This window comes from Leptonychotes weddellii, chromosome 12 (genome assembly GCF_054177405.1).
Source record: "Leptonychotes weddellii isolate Sample4059 chromosome 12, ASM5417740v2, whole genome shotgun sequence".
NCBI lineage: Eukaryota > Metazoa > Chordata > Mammalia > Carnivora > Phocidae > Leptonychotes > Leptonychotes weddellii.
This window is the reverse complement of record NC_138380.1, coordinates 65976251-65997252: the sequence shown is the minus strand read 5'-3', so window position 1 is coordinate 65997252 and position 21002 is coordinate 65976251. Positions and strand designations below refer to the sequence as shown.

General features: G+C 38.3%; 1 protein-coding gene across 7 annotated transcripts in view; it reads left to right on the top strand.

Annotated features, from left to right (window-relative positions):
- The window catches only part of CDK14 (cyclin dependent kinase 14), a 511224-nt gene that overhangs the window by 211412 nt on the left and 278810 nt on the right, over nucleotides 1-21002 (top strand). For all 7 annotated transcript variants that reach the window (XM_081800571.1, XM_081800565.1, XM_081800566.1 and 4 more), the window contains one exon: nucleotides 4173-4267. In XM_081800571.1, the coding sequence (XP_081656697.1) occupies nucleotides 4173-4267 (95 nt within the window). The remainder of the gene's footprint in view (nucleotides 1-4172; nucleotides 4268-21002) is intronic.

Sequence of the window (21002 nt, the reverse complement as noted above, 5' to 3'; positions counted from 1 at the left end):
TGTTATATCCGTGATATTATTAGGATTACATGGAGAATTATTTTGACAGTGTTTGTCTTGAAAAGGGAGACATACTGGCTTTAGAACTTGTAGGTGCTAATCACTGGTCTGACTTGGCAGCCCAGGAGACTCACTTGCCGTGGTAACAGCAGGAATTACAGTTTCTGGCAACTTGCTGGGAGCAGTGGTTGCTGCCTTGGCAGCCTCATAACTAGTCAGGTCTGGCACCTTCCTGGATGTTGATAGGATTTTGATAGATATCACAGAGGGTTTTCTGACCTTCCATGCCTTTTGTCTGCCATCAGCTATGAAATTAGTGGCTCTGTCCTTTTTCAAATGCAAATTTATGATGTTAAGCTCAAAAGAAAGAAGGTTTGCTTTCAAATACAGATATGGGTACCTATTTAACTGATAGTCTACTTCAAAAGTGTATATAAATGTATTTAGAAATCAAAAATCTGTAGTAATTGAGACTTACAAGAAAGAAATGTGGAGACTTCGAGTCTTTGTGTAGAAATGGTCAAAAATATATAAAGCAATGACATGACTTTTTTCTATAATATTTGTCACTGTCAGGAACAAACCATTTTTTCCCCAAGATGAATGATGGCAGAAATTCAATTTTCCTGAAATTGTAGGAAAAATGCCATGGGAAATGATGAGTGTGAAGACATTATTTTGAGAAATGAGCAACAATTTAGGTGTAAGTGGCGAGAGAAAAAAGGCGATGATGGGGCGGAGGTTGGGGGGCGCAGTTAAAAAAAAATCCCAAGGTAAAGGATCCTCAGGGCCCGGGATTCTTAATTTAGTGGAAGCTTCAGTACCTTTTTGGGGTTGTTGCTGATAAGGATAGATCCTTACTGAATTTGACAAGCTAAGGGGTTAACTTGAAAAATGAAATTGGACAAGATTACAAATCCTGTTGTATATCCAAAACTTGCCTCACAAAGCCAGATTGCTTTCATACAACATGGGATCGTTTAGGCCCTTGATTCATTTCACCTATCTGCGTCCTGTACCTGGTGGGTGTGAAGTCCCATACCTGTTCATCATTTTCAAATACCCTGTTGTGGTTTGAAGTATTGAACTCTGAGGATGAGTCTGCCTTGGAAGTTCAGTGCAGGCCAAGTGTCCTTTTTAAAATAAGCAAATGTGAAGTTGGTCCCCAGATTAATATCTGAAAGCTAGCTATTTAATAAAATTTTAATTGTTTAAGACTGATGGGCCAGTTGAATAGTTAAAAGAAGGAAGATTATAAATTATTGGAATTAATGAGACAAAAGTCTATCATAAGTCTATATGATGGTTGTTCCTTCATAGTTCGTGTACTGTGATTTTATTGTTGTAATTATTTTCCCATGTGTGCTAATTTACAGAGCTCCAGTAAAATAAACTTGTAGATGTTTTTACTGTAAGGTTTTTAGTGTATAAAACTAACTTGCCCATGGCAGGTCTATGTAGGACGGGAGAGGAGGCCTCACTATGTAGCCTGGACTTGTCTGGCCTTGGACTATACACTGTTGCTGATTGAGTTTCAGGGGGAGCACGCTTCTTGTTGTCTTCCAGTGTTGGAACCAGCTACACAAATTAGTTCTCTTTCTGGATGACCTTCTTTGGACCAAATATATGTTTATTAAAGTTTGTCTTGCAATTAAGGAACATAGTATATGGTCCCGAAACAGTTTTGCCTGCAGAAGTCTACAGAAATTCATAGCAGTAATGGCGCCTGGGTGGCTCAGTCGTTAAGCGTCTGCCTTCGGCTCAGGTCATGATCCCAGGGTCCTGGGATCGAGCCCCACATCAGGCTCCCTGCTCCGCGGGAAGCCTGCTTCTCCCTCTCCCACTCCTCCTGCTTCTGTTCCCTCTCTTACTGCGTCTCTCTCTGTCAAATAAATAAATAAAATTTTAGCAATAACAATAGCTCTAATAAAACAACTGCTCACATTCATTGTGCTCATACTAGAATTTATCTATATGCTTTCTCTCTGCCTTTCTGGGGAATGCCCAGTGCAACCCATCTTGCATGATGATTACCTATCTAAAATAGGATATATGATATATGTAATATCATTTTATTTGAGTAAAATATTAAATAATCTAGATTTGCTTTTTTTTAAGTATGTTAAAACATGGGTGCATTTCTTTATTTTTACTTTTTTAGTAGACTTTATTTTTTAATGCAGTTTTAGGCTCACAGAAAAATTGAGTGGCAAGTTCTCATATACTCTCTGCCTACCACCACCTACCTCCTCCCCACCTCTGCCCCTAAGCCTCCCCTACTATCAACATCTCTCACCAGCATGGTACATTCCTTACAATTGATGAACCTACACTGACCATCACCGTCACCCAAAACCCAAGGTTTACATTAAGATTCATGCTTGGTGTTATAAATCTTTTTGTAAAGATGTGGGTGGTTTTGCAGTATTACTGGGTATCAAGAATTTGTCCAGGGCCACCAGTGCCAGTAACTAGGTTATTTTATGACTTTGGGAGAGCAAATAAAAGCACACATGACCCACATCTTTAAAAGCATTAGGAGATGCTGCAAGCCTATGGTTGCAGAGTGGTGCAAGGGAAGCTTCAGACAGGTTTAAGAGACTGTATAAAAGAGTAGAGGGGTATGGAGGACTTAGATGAAGCCCAGACAGAATCACTTCAGAAAGAGAAAACTGGGACTCCATGAGGTTCACAGCACTGACTACAGAAAAGATCGAAAGCGAGTAGGATTAGAAACTGTTGGCTGGAGGAGAGATTCACATATTTAGGGAAAGGATCGTACCCCTTGAAGTTGGCAGTGAAAGTAAAAAAGGAAAGAATAAGGAGAAATTAAGGATCCTGTAGAAATGAAAAAGAAACAGAACACCCCAAACTCTCTCCCTTTCTGCCACCAGCACCATCCATAATACCTACATAGAGGAGAGAACTGATGTAAGAGAGGACTCTCAAACTAAAAACACAGTCCCTTGAATGAATAAGACTAGAACAAGCACATCTATATAAAACTGCTGTAAAAATTCAGAAAATATAAAATAAATGCATTTCAAAAAACAACCATAAAATTAAAGAAAACTGTACACAACAAACTGTAATCTAAATTAAATTTTCTTATTCAGGCTCTTGGGTATATGAAACCTAAAAACCCCACCTTGAAGTGGTAATACAAAAGCTAAGAAGAAAAATGCACAAAAGCCAAAATGAAATGAGTTAATTGAACTCCTGGGAAATGTAGAAGAAAAGACAAAACTAAATCAGAAATGAAGACTAAGTTACAAGATGCTCAAGGGAAAATGGATTGAAATGTCAGATGACCCAATATATTCATATTTACATTAGATGTAAATGGTCTAAATATCAGTTAAAAGTCGGAGGTTGACAGAATGGATTTAAAAAGCACATGACCCATTGATATGCTATTTATAAGAAACTTACATATTCAAATCTAACTATATTGGTAGGCTAAAAGAAAAAGTAAAAAGATACATCATCAAAACTAAGCTAGAGTGGTTATATTAATATCCATAAAACAGGCTTCAGAGCAAAGAAAATTACCAAAGACAGAGAGACATTATATATTTATAAAGGAGCCAGTTCACAAAGAAAACATAGGAATCCTAAATGTATATACAGTAAACATCACACACAAAGCAAAACACATAAAGCAAAAACTGGCGGAATTCAAATGAAGTTGACAAATCCCCAGTTACAGTTGGGGATGTCAACAACCCTCTCTTGGTCACTGATAGAACCATTTTTCAGAAAGCCGGCAAGTACAGAGAAGAACTCAGCAACATCATCAACCAACAGAATCTAATTGGCGTTTATGGAACTCTCCACCCAATTTCAGCAGAATATATATTCCATATGTATGGCATGTATACCAAGATAAACCACATTCTGGGTAATGAAACAAACCTTAACAAATTTAAAACAATTGAAATCATACCAAGTATGTCCTCTGGCCATAATGGAATCTAACTAGAGTTTAACAGCAAATAACAGGTGAAATAAGTGGGGGGAGGGGCTTCATCTAAATGAAAACTCTCTTCCACTACCCTTGATTCTGAATAGTTATTGGCTTGGAAAATGGAAAAATAAATATCTCATCTGACAAAATGATAATGAAACATATCAGTTGATTATTATCCATCGTCTTTTTGTCTACTTTACAGCTTCTCTCTTAAAAGGACTAAAACATGCTAACATAGTGCTGCTTCACGACATCATCCACACCAAGGAGACGCTGACACTTGTGTTTGAATATGTGGTGAGTAAAATAAGAATTCAGATTTTATAAACATAAATAAAAATCTTGTAGTATTATGATGGAGTTTCTTATTTAAGTTGCTGTACCGAAGTATTTTATCTATTAAGTTTGTATAATTTTGAACAATCCAGAAAAATTTTAAACTGAATTTTCATCAGATATATTATCTATTAATAATCTATTTGTCACTGGATATGCTGTAATTTTTAGGTTTATCAAATAGGATTAAACAGCATGACAGTGATCACTCCATCAAAGGAAGTTCTTTTCCCTTTGGACTTAAAACTTGGTTTCTCAGAAGCATTCTTACTAAGATTTTTTTTTTCCTTTTTGGATGGGTGGAGGAAAGCCTGATACTTACAATTTAGACTTCATAGTTTTCTCCCTCAGTTCGTATTTCAGCTATTAATTAAAACTTCCAATTTGCATAGCATACAATGTAATGATCTTACTGTGTTGAGAGTATTACTGCTAGAAGACTTGGACTTGAACTCATAATTAATCTTTCTCCGTTTCTCCTAGAAAAACATATGGTATTTATGTAGCACCAATTCAGCCTTTAACTGTGGAATCATGAGATGTAACCATGATAATTAACATCCCAATTTTCACAGATGGATCTGAGAACATGTAATTTATAAGATACAAATGACATTGGTGGAGACTTTTATTGAGGAGAGTAGCTGTTGGTATTGTGAATGTATTAGGATCCCATTTTATAAATTACCACACTACTTTTTTAAAAAATTTGAAATAGGTTCCATGTTTTTTTAAAAAATATATAATAGAATGCATATTTGCAACATTTTTATCTTGCTAATGTCTGCCTACATCTGTTTATCATTTGAAAATTGTTGTCTTATGAAGAAGCCATTTATCTTCTCTATTTACATATAAATGATAGATACATTTGAATAATATGGTAATGTGGCTACAAGGACAGCTAGAGCTGAGCAGTTGAATATATTACATGCTACCAAGAATGGATGCAGATTCGCACATCAATGCAAATATAATTTCTTTTGTTTAATCGGTGATTTTGGAGTCAATAATGTATTCAGTTGACTTCGAATTGGAATTTTTGTTTCATATTTTCCAGTAGGTCTAGTTGCAATACTGCAATTAAATCTAGATTTTTCTTAGTATACTTGACTAACTTTTATGTTTTGTAGAAAAAAAGATTTCAAAAATGTACCTATTCCCTCCTCCAAAATTAGATGGTTAAGCTAGAAAGAAAAATAGTTTGGCCTCTAAAATCAGTAACGTCAATAGAGAAACTAACAGAATTAATATGAAAATATGTCCTTCAAGTCTTAAAAGAAAACTAAATATATTTGTGAGGCTAAAATCATTTGATGATTTTATATTCTGTGGAAGTGGCCACATGAAGGAAATTCACTGTTCTAAAATATTTGCTAACTGATTAAGACTGACTTTTAAACATGTCCTGTAATATTTGCTAACTGATTAAGACTGACTGTTAAATAATCCCTCTTCTTTGTATGAGTGAAATTTCCCCTGGTCCCAATGCTTGTGGAGCCATCCCAGGTCAATCTGCCACATAATAGTGTGGACATCAGCAGTACTTTCAGGCAACGTTTTATTCCCAACTTCTCTGAGGGAGTCTGGACGTAGCTTAACCTATTGTCTCTTTGAGAATGAGGCAAGCTCGCATCATTCATGGTTTAGGACTGCCCTGCCTTGCCTCTCCTTGGGTCCCCCACTCTATCTTTATTTCCTCACCTCCCCATTGTTCCTGCCTTCCTCTTTTCCATCTAACCCTTGTCTTTTTCTGTTCTTTTCATCTCTTGTCCTTTTGCTCTCTCTGGTGGAGTACTTTTTGTTGCTACAACTAAAGTTTGCTTGGGTTTTGTTTAAGTAAAATGTTTGAATGGATCTCTGAAATCAGAGTTGGGGTGGGGGGTAGGGAAGAGTTCCAGGCTGTAGAAATAGCTTACAAGAGTCTTCTGAGTTAGAGTTGGGGAGGTGTGGACTCCTTGGCAGTATTAGTGTGACCATGTGGCAATTGCTCAGTATAAAAATAACTCCCCAGAATATTTCCTAAAATTTTTATTTTTTTTATACTGCTTTTTCATTGCTTGTTGTTTGTACATCTACTGATACCTTGAGGAAGATTAAGGCTCCTACATATTTTAATGGATTAATCAGATTGCTTTCCTCACAGTATCTGGCAGATATAAATTCTGCTTTTTTCTTGTATGTTTCATAGTGATGGAAAGGCAATAAAAATTTCAAAGCATGAAATGCCTTGGGAATTAGAGCAGATCTAGGTGAGGGACATAGGGTAGGAAATCAGAGGGCACTGTGGGCTTGGCATGATGAGTGGTGGATCAGAAAAGGAGGTGAAAGTTATGACCACAATACTAGAAATCAGTAACTAAAATTTATTTATTGTTTTATGCTGAACATTCTGCTGGGGGCTTTACATTCATTACCATTTTTGATGTTCTCAGTGGCCTCCTGGAACTATGAATGTCACTTTACAAGGAAAAGAAAACTAAGGATTAGGGAGATTAGGTACTTATCCAGACCCATTTTACTCTGGTTCCCAATTGTAATGTTGTATCTCCCACTTATTTTTACAACTGTAGTTAGATTGAGCCTTTGGTCAGAAGAGGAAAAGGAAATTTTCTTCTTTCTTTCCACCACCCTCCCTTACTCTGCTCTTAAAATCCTGAGTACAGTTAAATCCTGAATCGGTTAAACTGCTTTGTTCTTTAAATAAGTGTTGTGGACTGGCCAAAAGCCTCATCATTTAAGATTTTATTTTAATTATGAAATGTTTTTAAGTTTCCATAAAGCAAACTTACAATTACAGTATTGCCCCCTGTATATCGCTGGGATCTACTTACACGCACGCACACGCACACAGAACCTTGTTGTTTAGCAAGCCCTGAAATCAATATCAAACACCTTAATGTGCAGTTTCCTAAACTTAGTGATTATATTGCCACATTTCAAAATTGTTAACATCAAAGTTGTTTTCTAAAAAAGGTTGATTTTATAGTTCCATGTAATTAATAATACCCTTTTTTTGAGGAAGGGGAATAAGTAAGTTAAAAAGTGTAAGACAGGAGCGCCTGGGAGGCTCAGTGGGTTAAGCGTCTGCCTTCAGCTCAGGTCATGATCCCAGGGTCCTGGGATCGAGCCCTGCATCGGGATCCCTGCTGGGCGGGGAGTCGGCTTCTTCCTCTGCCTCCCTCTCCCCTTGTTCCTGCTGTCTCTCTCTCAAATAAATAAAATCTTTAAAAATAAATAAAGTAAAATAAAAGTGTAAGAAAAATACACCGTGCCCATTGAAACCCTAGGTATGAAAGAAAAGTAAAATAACTTAAGATTCACTAGGTACTACTGGATTTTTTCTTTGGATTTTAGTTAAGTGTTCAAGGCTTTTTTTAAGGTTCCTATGTAATTTGAGTTCCACCCAGTGAAACACTCTTATTTATTTATTTATTTTATTATTTTTTAATTTAAATTTTGATAGTTAACATATAATAACGTTCTTCTTTATGATCATATACATACTGCATAAAAACATTTCTGATCTTTGCTTTAAAAGAGAACTTGAAGTCCAGCTGCTTTGTGTTAGTCCCACAGATGATATTGCAGGTTACACAAAAGCCTTGGGAGGACCAGAATAATGAAATAAGTGATGAACAGTTAGTGATGTGGAAGAGCACTGGAAGATTTCAATGACTTTTGAGGTCATTATTAAAACTCTTCAGTGGATAATAGGATACTGCTAGTATACACTGTCTCTGCAGTACTGTGGAAAGTTCCTAAAATGTCTGAAATTTAGATTCTTATACACTTTCAAAGCGTGTAGATATAATCCGTGAGCTGCAAGGTTGGGGACCCGCTGGAAAATGTGCAGCTCAGTTTGCTCCTGTTTTCAGTCCTGTCTTCCTGCCATTGTTGTCCAATGTGAAGGAGCATTTTTAACCAAGGAATGAGTCAGTTAGCTTGAAAAATATATCTGGTTTCACAGTGGTTTAAGACATTGTTATAGCTGCCCTTTTTCCTACATGGGTTTGAGTGTTGGCAGAGAAATACTATAGAAAATAGTGAAAGTGCTAACAATTTTTTTCTACTTAAAGAAAGTTAAGCAATTTAGTTTTTTTTCCCCTTTTCTTTCCTTTTTTGGCCAAAGACAAATTAGTGCCACATTAACCTATTTAACATCATGCTGAAAAATTTAAAACATGTGATTATGTAAATATATATTACCATTAAAGCACATAACTATTCTGTTCTGGTTTTTATTACATGAGATCAAAGTATGTGTAGCAGAACTCTTCATTGCACATTTAATTATTATGTATAAGAAAAAAAACAACAACCCTATAGCTTATGATATTCACTGGAGCACTCATTTTATTTCTTCTGCTGTGGGGCAAACTAGTAAAATAGTCAAACTAATGTGCAACATTATGTAAAAAAAAAATCTATATTACATATGAAAAAAAGCTGTGTCTCCAAAAATCATGTGAAGTGATTTATGAATCACCAAAATTCATGTAAGTTATTTTTTTTTTTTTAAAGATTTTACTTATTTGAGAAAGAGAGCACAAGCGGGGCAAGGGGCAAAGGGAGAAGCAGACTCCCTGCTGAGCAGGGATCCGGATGTGGGGCTCGACCCAGGGACTCGACTCTCGGGGACCTGATTCCCAGACTCCATCCCCGGCCTCCGGGATCATGACCTGAGCCGAAGGCAGACACAACCTACTGAGCCACCCAGGCGCCCCTATTTTTATAGTAATTTTATTCTACAAAGCCCTCTCTCATACACATTATTCCATCAGATTCTGTCTTTCGCCCTTTGAGGTACATAAGGCATATATTATTGTTGCCCAGTTTTGTTTGTTACCCAGTTTTTATCGAAGAGGAAAAATAATGCTTAGAGAATTTAAAGTGAAATCACTCAGTTAAGTTAAAAGGGTAAAGACAAGACTTCTGTGCCCAGATCTTTGTTATCCTCTCTCACCTTGACGGCTAGTGTTGGGATGAAGACCCGTCTTCAGAGTTTTATATGATGGTCTGAGGTGTGTGTGATGTTCAATATGGGACTGGCAGCTGAAAGTTATGTTCTTTCTTTGCTCCCTGCCACACAATTTACCTCATTATTTGGTTTCTCTGCCTCATACATTTTGATTTCTAAGTCTATGAGGAATGCTTTAATTTGCATGATTTTAAGCCACATCTGTTCTCAAAAACTGTAGCTCTCCATCAGGATTCTGATTTCCAGATTAAACTCTCCTGGGGCAATGGCACATTTTTCTGCTTCCTGTGAGATGAAATACATGTGCACATGTAGAGGCACATACAGCTGTAAATGGGGGTGATCAGGGGCAGCCTCACTGAGAAGGTGAGGGATATTTATGTAAAAAATCTGAAGGAGGTGAAGGAGGAACACACAGGTATTTGAGGCACGTGGTGGAATTCAGGATATATTTTCAAGGCTGAGCTGATAGCATTTGATGTGGTGTTTGACAGATGAAGAGGAGTCAGGGATCACTCCCAAGGATTTGGACTTGAGCAACTATGATAGTGGAGCTGCGTGAGGAAAGATAGGGCAGAGTGCAGGAGGAGCAGAGTGGGGAAGACATGACTCAGATTTAAATGGGTTAAAGTTGACATGCACCTTGTATGTGCAAATGGACATGTCACAAGGCAGTTGGATGCATGAGTCTAGAATTTAGGAAAGAGATCCAGGGTAGACATTTGGAAGTTGTCTGGGTTGTAGATATTGTTTGACAAGGGGATTGTATGGGATCACCAGGTGTGGTAATTGTTACCTTGGTGGTCCTCAATGAACCATGCCTTTGTATACTCACCCCCTTGTGCAATCCTTACCCCTTAATCAAGGTGGGGCTTTTGGTTGTTCTAACCAATGAGCAACATGGTGGAAGTGACACTCCGCCAGTTGTGGTCCTGACAGCTTCTCTTTTGCAATCTTGAGCATCCTGACCAGGATGTGTTAGAATTCCAGTTGTCTTGCTGAAGAGGCCATGTGGCGAGGGAAAGGCCGCAGAGGACATGGAAGAGAACAGAGAACCTGGAACACAGTGTAGAGTTGGGCTCTATGTATCGGACCCCAGCCAAGCCATTTGCCCAGCCTAGCTAAGTGCCAGACGTATGACGGGAGAAGCCATCTTGGGGAGGAGGGAGGGTGGCACATTCTGGGCTCACAAGTATCACCTGGCGCCAAGGGCCATTGTCCCTGATATGCCTTTTCTGAATTTGCAACCCAAGAATTGTGAGAAATAATAACATGGTCATTGTTTTAAGCCATCCAGTATAGGGTTGGTTTGTTGTACGCAGTCAATAACTAAAACAGCCTATGAGTGAATGAACACAGAAAATGGAAAGGAATTTTATGGACTGACCCCTGGGGCATTCCACCATCAAGGGTCACAGTGATAAGGAACTATCAACAAAGGGTACTGAGAAGAAAACACCAGTGAGAAGGGAGACGGTTCATGAATTCAGAGGAAGCGGTTTCATCGGAGACTGAGCGCAAGAGCAGAGCAAGTGCCTCTCCAGTGCCTAGCCCAGTGTCTGGCGCATAGTAGGTGCTCAGCAACTCTGTTTTCTGGGAGGGAGGGAGTGACATTTGAAGCAGGAAGAACAAGAGATTATAGTCGTGTCACCATCTAAGGCAAACAACCGAGGGAAAGCGGAACTAAGTCACGTTTTAAAATTTTTTCTTTATTTATCTACATCCATCTTTAGTTTCTATCGACAGTCTTTAGTTTTTTTCTCTGAAAGCAAATGTTCTTCCAAGCAGAAGGTGCAGAGCAGATCTGCCTCCACAGCAATTAGAGCAGGCCTCGGACAACGGGACAGTCAGAAACCACCTCGTTGTGTCAAAAGGAATTAAAGGGCCTGGCTGCTCTGAATAAATGTACCTGTCCGAGTTCTCTCTTGCCAGCAACAGAAATTCTCTTTGGCTGAATTAAACAGATGAGTTTATTGAGAGGATATCATGTGGCTGACAGACCTGCTGGGAAGACTTTAGAAACCGGCAGGAACCGTGTAAAGCTGACGACCCAGACCGGAGCCAAAACCATGCCACGGAACCGGCCATGGAGCACCCTGCTGCCCCCAGGAGTGTCGGCTCCAGACACTGTCTCTTACCTCACTGTCCTGAACACCCCAGTGACTGGAGGTTATTACCTCTGCCGATGATGTCAAAATTGCATTGACGTTCTCCCTGCTTCTTCAGGTTGCGTTAGCTCCTACTGCAGAGTTCGGTTTGGTCGTGTGTGGTAGGTGACGCTAGGTCACATGCTCAAGTTTTGACTGCACAGTCACCTGAGAGAGCGGCCTTTTGGCTTTTGCAATAGCAGCAGGGCCTTACCTTCCACCAAAATGCATAAAGCAGGGGATTTTCACAACACAGGGAGTACGGTCAGATTTAGAACACACTTTGCTCAGTTCCCTGCTCTTCCCAATCCCCTCCCCCCAAAAAACACCTCATGAACATCCACTGGAATGAGTTCATTGTGTAGCCCCAGATAAATTACATCTAGAATGTGAAAAGAAGTGCCCGTAGTGTATTAATAGAACTGTCGTCTATAATCTTTGAAAAATCAAGAATGAAGGTGAGCAGAAGTAATGCTGGTTTTTAAAAGGTGTGGGGGGGGGCCTGGGTGGCTCAGTTGGTTAAGTGTCTGCCTTCAGCTCAGGTCATGATCCCAGAGTCCTGAGATCAAGTCCCACATCGGGCTCCTTCCTCAGCAGGGAGCCTGCTTCTTCCTCTGTCTGCCACTCCCCCTGCTTGTGCTCTCTCTCTCTGACAAATAAATAAAATCTTTAAAAAATTTTAAAAAAAATTAAAAAACAAAAATAAAAGGTGGTGGGAAACAAACCTGAATCTATGGACACAATAAGCACATGATAGAACATTAGTGAAATTCAAAACTAGATCTTTGGACATTAAAGTCTAATAATCTTCATTCCCTTTTAGTAAGTAACAGTGTTATTACTTGATTTCAGCAAAGCTTGTGACAGGGGCTCTCATGACATTCTTAGATAAAATTGAAATCCAGTTGTCACAAGATTATTATTCTTTCCGTTTATTGCTGGATGAACAACTTTACCCAAAGCCTATTGATTAATGAATTGACATTAGGGTAGAGAAAAGTTTATCAGGGTATGCTGGAGGGCATTGTCTTTGACCTTGTCCTGTTTGATATTTTTATTAATGACTTAGATGAAGACATGGTGATGGTGTGCTTGACCTATTTGTGTGTGTCATAGCTGGGAGCTATAATTAACATTTGGGGTGATGGAATCAGGGCTCAAAAAGAATCTGATGAAATGATGAATGGAAACTACAGGGTGAATTGCTGTGGGACAAATAAAACAATGTGGTTAAGAGAAAAAAAAAAAAGGCAAGCCCAAACTCATATGGAAAAACAGGGTGGAGGAAAATTAACTTCAAAATGCAGTTAATTTCATATGAAAAAGACTAGTAATTTCTTTGGTTCAATGAACTGAAGCAAACAGGAGTATGCACCTAGGAGTATGTCTGTGAACCATGTACAACATGGAAACAGTGACTTATTCAGGAGGATTAGATGTACTAGAGAGTAGAGAAAAGGTAATGTGTGTATTCCAGACAGGACAAGAAAGCCAAGCGTGGGAGTTCTGGGGAGGCTAATTTTGGCTTAATCCTGGGAAAGATATTCAAATGTTTTGTGTTACTTATAAATTAAATGCAATGTCTTGAAGTGTAATGAATGTCTTATCGCTAAAGTATTCAAGTAGAGCGTAGGTTGATCCACATCAGAAATTCTGTAGGGAGGGTTCCTGACCTCTACTCTATGCAAGGGATTGAAATATGTAATTTAGTATGTTATTTCATGTTGTCCCAACCAAAACCATGAAGTAGGTGGAAGGTTCCTCCATTTTGCAGATGAGGAAATTCATGCTAAGATGTCAGATACTCCATGTATGCCCTGTTCAGTGGCAGCATGATATCATCTCCTGTGTCAAGTGTGAATCCAGGTGACTCCAACTTTACATAGCAACGGACTGACTAAGGTTTTGCAACTGTTAGGTGAACTCATTTCATTTGGCATAACTTTTAGAAGCAGAAACACAACTTGTTATGGTCATTCACTTATTCATTCATTCATTCATTCATTCGTTTGTTTTCTCCTCCAACATATAGGAACTGTCTTCCAGGGATTATCCTTGAGCTCTAGAGATACAAATATAAAACCTTTGCTTTTAAAGAGGTTGAAGTCCCGTGGAGGACTGTGATCTTAGGCTAGATAGTGTCTGTGTGCCATTTGGGTTATAAGCTGCTGTCACAGGTCTTCCTGTGCCATGGGACTGGAACACATTTGTGTTTTAGTGAAAACAGCAAGAAAACCGGATTTCACTTACGGAAGAATTTCTTTATGGAAGAATTTCAAGGATGTTTTAGTTTCATGTATGGAGAACTAGTTATGCAGTGTCATAGTGTGATCCTATATTCTGAAGGGGGCTGGGTTGTCATTCAGATCCAAGTACCAAACATGAACAGATGTAAGCATTGTGGATGACTGAATGTGCAGGCAGCGTAAATAGAAGAATTCTGAAGCAGAAGGAGAGACTAAAGAGAAACAAACTTGCTTTCAATCAGTGCTCTGTTATAAACTTCTCATTTTGTCTAATTGGTAGGACAAAGTCAATTAACTTCTTTGCTGTCCTTTACCCTAATGGCTTTTACTCATCTGACAAGGAACCCTGGTCTCTCTTAGTCATTTTCCATTGTATTTGTTCACTTACTATGTTGGGTGCTGGGATTTTAGTTTATTTTTTCTGTTTACATCATACCTATCTTCTCTGTGTTCTAGTTTTATTTCATATAGTTGCCAGCCTTATTAGGAAGTCCTAATCATAGTTCAGGATTTTAACTCGCATGATTTAAGATAGAAGTGTATCTGGTCTCTTAACTGTTGCTATAGTAAACCCCTGATTATCCACAAAAACACACAGTTTTGAGTACATTCCTGTAAATGAGACTGCTTTAATGAGAACACGCTCTGCCTCTGTGGGCTCTTTAAATTCTTAATTATTTTTCTTTAATTTTGAATTTCATCATTTAAGCTATAGACATGTAATTGGGAAGCTGGAATAATGTGTGATATTTGAAGAGAGTACATTGGTAGAAGCAGATCATAGGGAACGTAAGAACAAAAGTAAAAAGAGAATTCCTTTAGAAAGGAAAGAACATACTTTGCATATTAATTGTTTGGATTTTTTTCCTCGCAGGAATTATTTCCATATTTCTTAAGTTAGGAAACAGTAATCTTGGGACAACTGAGTATGTTTCAGGGGACAGGTGGAGGCCCTAGAGTGATGCATTAAATGTAGTAAGACTGACAGTAATGATCAGCTTGGAGAAATTAGAGAAACGTTCCAGTTTAGGTGCTAAAGTTGCTGTCTGATGAAAGTACCCGAGATCAGGAGAAGAGGATCAATAATTCCAATTACCTTCATATTATGTTTGATTAGGCCATGAAGTGATTGAAGAAAAAAATCATTAGCAAATTTATCTCTAAGTGAGAAAGTATACATTATTATATATCATACAAAATGGGGTGTCTGCAGCTTCTCACCAGTTTTCAGAATCAGTAACTTGAGAAATACATTGCAGTATAATGCCCATTCAGGATTTTCTTTCCTTTTATTGTTGTTAGTGTTATTGTTGCTCTTCCTATTTCGTGCATTTCAAGAACAATTTAATTAACATCATATAATGTTTTAGTCTAATATGTGTTTTGTGCTTTGGTAAAGGGATGTTAAACCCACTCCAGGTTTAAATCATTTTTGTTGATGTGATTGTTGTTTTTATGTGAGTTACACATCATACGCATATAAAGAGTCAAGTAGTTTCATGGTCTGCTATGAAAAACAGCAGTTTTTTACTTTCCAATCTTTTAGGTGATTCTTTTGGATTTTCCTCTGAAAATCTAATAAGACTTTCTTTTATTACCACCTCTTGTCACCTTTTGGCATCATCCATTGACTCCTATGGTGGAAAACCTGAATTTAGTGGGGTTTTTTTCATTATTCCATTTTTAACAAGTGAACACATCCTATTCTGCCGTCCTCCCATCCTCTCATCCTCTTAGTGTAGATGTATTATAATTTTGATTAGATCAGAAGTTCAGTATTGACATTATTATGTCAATACAAATCTTGTTTGTAGCTGAGGCATATAGTATACTTTTCCTCTTCAGTTCAACTTTTGGTTTCCCTGAAATTAATAACAGTTTCCAATTTTCCATTTCTACCATTAATTTAAGGCCTTCTCAAGCCTCTGCCTGGTGCATCTCCCTTCTCTGGCTTCATGGGATGCCTTCTGCTCTCTCCTGAGGTGGAGCTTCTTCTCTCTCCATCTCATGTTGTTTTATTTTGGGGGAGCAGTTTCTAGTAGCTTTCTGGGAAAGAGTGTGTGGAAGATTTTTTTTTTTTAGATATTGCATTTCTGAAAATATCTTTATCCTGAGCTCATGCTTGATTGACATTTTGACTAGATACAGAATTCTTGGTTGGAAATAATTTCATTAGAATTTCAATTGGATTGCTCTGTTGTTGTCTAGTTTCCATTGTTTCTGTTGAAATGGTTTTCTTTATTTCCAGTGTTCTGAAGTTTAACGATGAAACAAAAAATAGACCAGGATGCCAGCTTTATTTTCATTTGCACCTTTTCAATCTGGACATTCCTGTCTTTACATTCTTCTTCTTCTTCTTTTTTTAAACAGTTTTATTGAGATGCAATTCCCATAACAGAATTCACTCTTTTCAAGTGTCTACCTCAGTTGTTTTTAGCATATTCACAGAATTTTGGGAACCATCATGACTATCTGATTTAAGAAAATTATGTCACCCTAACCAGAAGCTCCCCTACCCATTAGCAGTCACTTTGAATTCTCTACCTTTCCAACCCCTGGGGAACACTAATCAACTTTGTGTCTCAATGGATTTTCCTGGACTTCCTTATAAATGGAATCATTACTATGTGACTTCTTTTTTTTTAAGATTTTATTTATTTATTTGACAGAGAGAGACACAGCGAGAGAGGGAACACAAGCAAGGGGAGTGGGAGAGGGAGAAGTAGGCTTCCCGCAGAGCGGGGGGCCCGATGCGGGGCTCAATCCCAGCGATGCGGGGCTCGATCCCAGCACTCTGGGATCGTGACCTGAGCCGAAGGCAGACGCTCAACGACTGAGCCACCCAGGCGCCCCTACACTGTGACTTCTTGTGATAGGCTTCTTTCACCTCACATTATGTGTTTGAAGTTCATCCATGCTTTAGAGCATATAGCAGTACTTTTTTTTTTTAATGTAATATTCCATGGTATGGATATACCACACCAGTCATCCGATGACTCTAAGTTTTTGAGACTGTCAAACTTTTTCAGAGCGAATGCCCCATTTTATGATCTAACCAATGGGGTTTGGGGGTTCCAGTTTTCCACACCCTCAGCAATACTTTTTGTCTGTTTTTTTTTTATTACAAGTGGATATTTGATGGTTTCTTGTTGTCATTCTTTGAATTTGCCTCCCAACTAATGATGTTGAGCATTTTTTAGTGCACATATGTCCTTCTGTTTCAAGACATGATCTTAAATTATTTTGTTGTGATTTCCTCCTTTCATTTACGTGTTTTTCTTTGGATCTTTTATTATTTAAATGTTGAACCTCCTGTATTGCTTTTCTAATTTTCTTGTCTTTTCTTTCCTATTTTTCTAATTATTTTTCCTTTAGCCCAGCCTTAAGGGACATTTTCTCAACTTACTGTTTCATCTCTGCTGTTGAGGTTTTTGCGTTTTAATATTATTTCTGAGATACCTTTTTGTTCTCAGAATATTACATTTTATAATATTCTTATCTTGTTTCAAGGTTGCAGTATCTTTTCTTACCTCCTGAAGTATTAATAATACTTTTTTTTTTTTTTTAAGTTTTCCTAACAGTATTTTCTCTGTTTCTACCAAGCTGCTACTGTTTTTCTTTTCGTTTGTTCTGATCTCTGGCGTAAATATTAGAGGCGTTGGTTTGATAGCTGGGGTTTCTTGGCTGTCTTACTTAAAGATGGCACAGTAACAACCTTAAAGATGGAAGAAGCTTCAAGATGCAGGCAGCTGGTTCTCCATTCGTTTCAGTGTAGGAACCAGCCAAGCCAGTTTGCTGAGAAATCCTTGATACTAGTATCCATCTTGTCCTACAGTGCTCAGAGATTCCCAGTGAAGATTCTTCTGAATTCCTGCCTGGAGGGTAGAGGCCTAGCTGTTCTGGAAGCAGAGTGGGTTATAGGACCCCCCGGTAATTATCCTGTTTCAGGATGGTATCCCTGTCCCTAACTGTTTGAGTGTTCCAGTTCAGATGCTCTGTTTACCCTCGCTAGGTTTGAGAGGCACTTCTATATGTAAGCAGAGTGGGAAAGGCATCTAAAGATTAAATAACTACTGAAAAGACTTTCAACCAACCTCTCTTCCACACTTTAGACCACCTCATATAGACCTGTTCCTTCCCACGTCCTGTGCTACCAACCCTGAGCCTTTTGGTTGTTCTGTTTATAAATAGGGCCGCTTCTAGGCTTTCCCCTCTGCCAGGTTAATAAATAATTTGTTTGTTTGTTTATGTTTTGCTGCTAAACGTGCTACCATCTGTTTTGGAGCTTATAAAATTGGGTGTGGGATTCAAGAAGGTGCAAAGTAGGTGTATATGTTCAGTTTTCCATCTTTACCTTGGAATCTCATCAGTTCTTAATAAGTTTAAATATGAGCAAATGCTTGAGCCTGTCATTGTGTAAACCACTGTGTAATTAGATCATTTTTTTCACATTGATGATTGTGAAGCATATAAATCTTTGCTATTTATCAATTGTCAGAGTTCATCAAATGTGACAAGGCTAGTGGGAGTGAAGATATTTATATGAACTGTTACTAGATTATTGTCCCATCAGTAAAATTTTAGGCACATGGGCAGTGTCTCAAGTGCGAGTTTGCCTTCTTTAGGATGTCCTGTCTTGATGGAAAATATTTTTGCTTCATAAATGGTCGGTTAGTCATTATTCTGTTTGTTCATTTGTTGTTATAATTTGTTATGATGATCGTGGATGTTGATATACTCTGTAAGTACATACTCATACGTTTGATACTATTTTAAAGCCATTAAGAACATTTTTACAATGTAAGTGTATAAGAAAACAAACAAAGGTGAGAAAGGTTCTGATTTTTAAATTTAATTATTAAGAACATATGCGGCTCCTGGGTGGCTCAGTCAGTTAAGCATCGACTCTTAATTTTTTTTTTTTTACCTAATACGTGCCAGGCACTGTGCTGTCTTTTTATTTTTTTTTATTTTATTTATTTATTTATTTATTTTTATTCTATGTTAATCCCCATACATTACATCATTAGTTTTAGATGAAGTGTTCCATGATTCATTGTTCATGCATAACACCCAGTGCTCCATGCAGAATGTGCCCTCCTCAATACCCACCACCAGGCTAACCCATCCTCCCACCCCCCTCCCCTCCAGAACCCTGTTTGTTTTTCAGCCGACTCTTAATTTTTGGCTCAGGTTCTGAAATCCAGCCCTGCGTACAGGCTCTGCCCTGGGTGTGGAGCCTGCTTGAGATTCTCTCCCTCCCTCCCTTCCTGCCCCCTCTCCCCCCTTAAAAAAGGTATTAAGAATGTATAGATTGCTTGTTTAGCCAGGTTCATTATGTTTTTGATTGCTGTGTATAATTAGAGGCCTCCTTTTTAGAAAATGAGTATTTTAGTGGTTCTCAGTTAACATCCAACTTCAAGGGAGTAATTTACTTTTTTTCTCACTGGCAGGTACAAGTCCAGTTAGAAATCCCCAAAAGATGCTCATTCAGAACCTGAGAAATTAATTTGTCATGGCAGCTATTTGCTAAGTAAGAATTTTCCATCTTCTAGGTTTTTCCTTTTCTCTTGATTATGCGATCTGTGTTTTAAAGCTTTGGATTTCAGCTATTAGCTTTCACTTCAGCCATCACGGGGATGTTTGGAAGATTGAATTAGTTCTCTTTTTTCCTCCTTCTATTTCTCTACCCTTTTTACTTGGATAAAGAAGTTAAAAGCATCAAGGAAAGATGAAAATGTTGAGTAGTCTCTAGCTAGAATTTAGGAAATATATTAAGGAAAGATATCTAATTCTAAAAATAAGATAATCAACAATACTGGGGAAAAGAGGAATGGTGAGAGATGATTAGTAACAGAATATTTATTAGAAGAAAAGAAAGGACTAAGGATTTTTTTTTTCTTTTTGGTAATCAGATTTCACCTGAGTAAAAATACCATGAACTCAGTTATATCTTATAAAGGGTGGAAAAGGGGGACATAATCATTCTTGTTTGTCATCATGACATCTGGTAAGAAGAATGGGCTTCTAGTTTCCCTGAGGGCAGGGGCCGGTTTATCTTTTGGTGTATCTCATAGTAAAATTACAGTGGGAATTCTAGAAATCTTTGCCAAATTGATATGATTATTTCCATAGAGTAGATGCAGCAGGCATGAGTGTGTGTGTGTGTGTGTGTGTGTGTCACAAACGTAGTAGAGTTTTTTTAAGGTTTTCATTAAAACACACAGAGTATGACAGACTCAGAGACACGGGGTCTATATCCTCCTTTAAAGGAGGACTTGCTTCCTCGCTACAGGAAACAGTCACAGGAATGCTTCCCCCTGTCAGCAGCTCCAGGATCTGCAGAGACCCATCTGGAATGAGGCCATGCCTTCTTCCAAGCATCCTGGATCCGATGACTATGTTAGTTGGGGGTATAAAGACCTGGTCATTTCTGCCCAATGCAGGGAGGCTCTGGTGCCAGGTTGGCCAAGGCTGTATTGGCCTGCATGGCACCATCATTTCTTTTCCTTTGTCCAGTCCTGCTTCCTTATCCTTCCTTCCACCTAATAAACATATTTTAGTTCTTTTACATAATAAGCATGTTGTACCCCCAAACTCTATCTGGAGAACCCAACCTATGACACAGAGTCATAAAGATTAATTTAAACACAAAATTTAACCCTGTAATTTAACAGGGATTTGTTCTCTTTTAGGGAATTACAGTTAGACTATGGGGTTCTGACTTAGGTATCCAAGTACACCAGACATGATACCAGAAAATCGTAAGATGTCAAGAGTTCAGAGGGGGCAAAAAAAATACACAGTATAGCAAGAACTTCTAGAAAAATTAACTTTAGATGATGGATGATTGAATGAGTTCATGAAATTGTAGCATGCCTTCGAAGTTACTAAATCCTTGACAGCAGGACTCTGAAAAACAAACTGAGGGTTTTAGAGGGGAAGGGGGTGGGGGGATGGGTTAGCCTGGTGATGGGTATTAAGGAGGTCACATACTGCATGGAGCCCTGGGTGTTACACACAAACAATGAATCATGGAACACTACATCAAAAACTAATGATGTATGGTGACTAACATAATAAAATAAAACTAAAAAAAATAGATTAAAAAAAAAGTCAGTGCAGGGGGGCGGAGCAAGATGGCGGAGGAGTAGGAGACCTGGATTTCGTCTCCTCTCAGGAATTCAGCTGGATAGGGATCAAACCATTCTGAACACCTACAGACTCAACAGGAGATCGAAGAAAGGAATAGCAACAACTCTCTGAACAGAAAAGCGACCACTTTCTGGAAGGTAGGACGTGCGGAGAAGTGAATCCGAGGC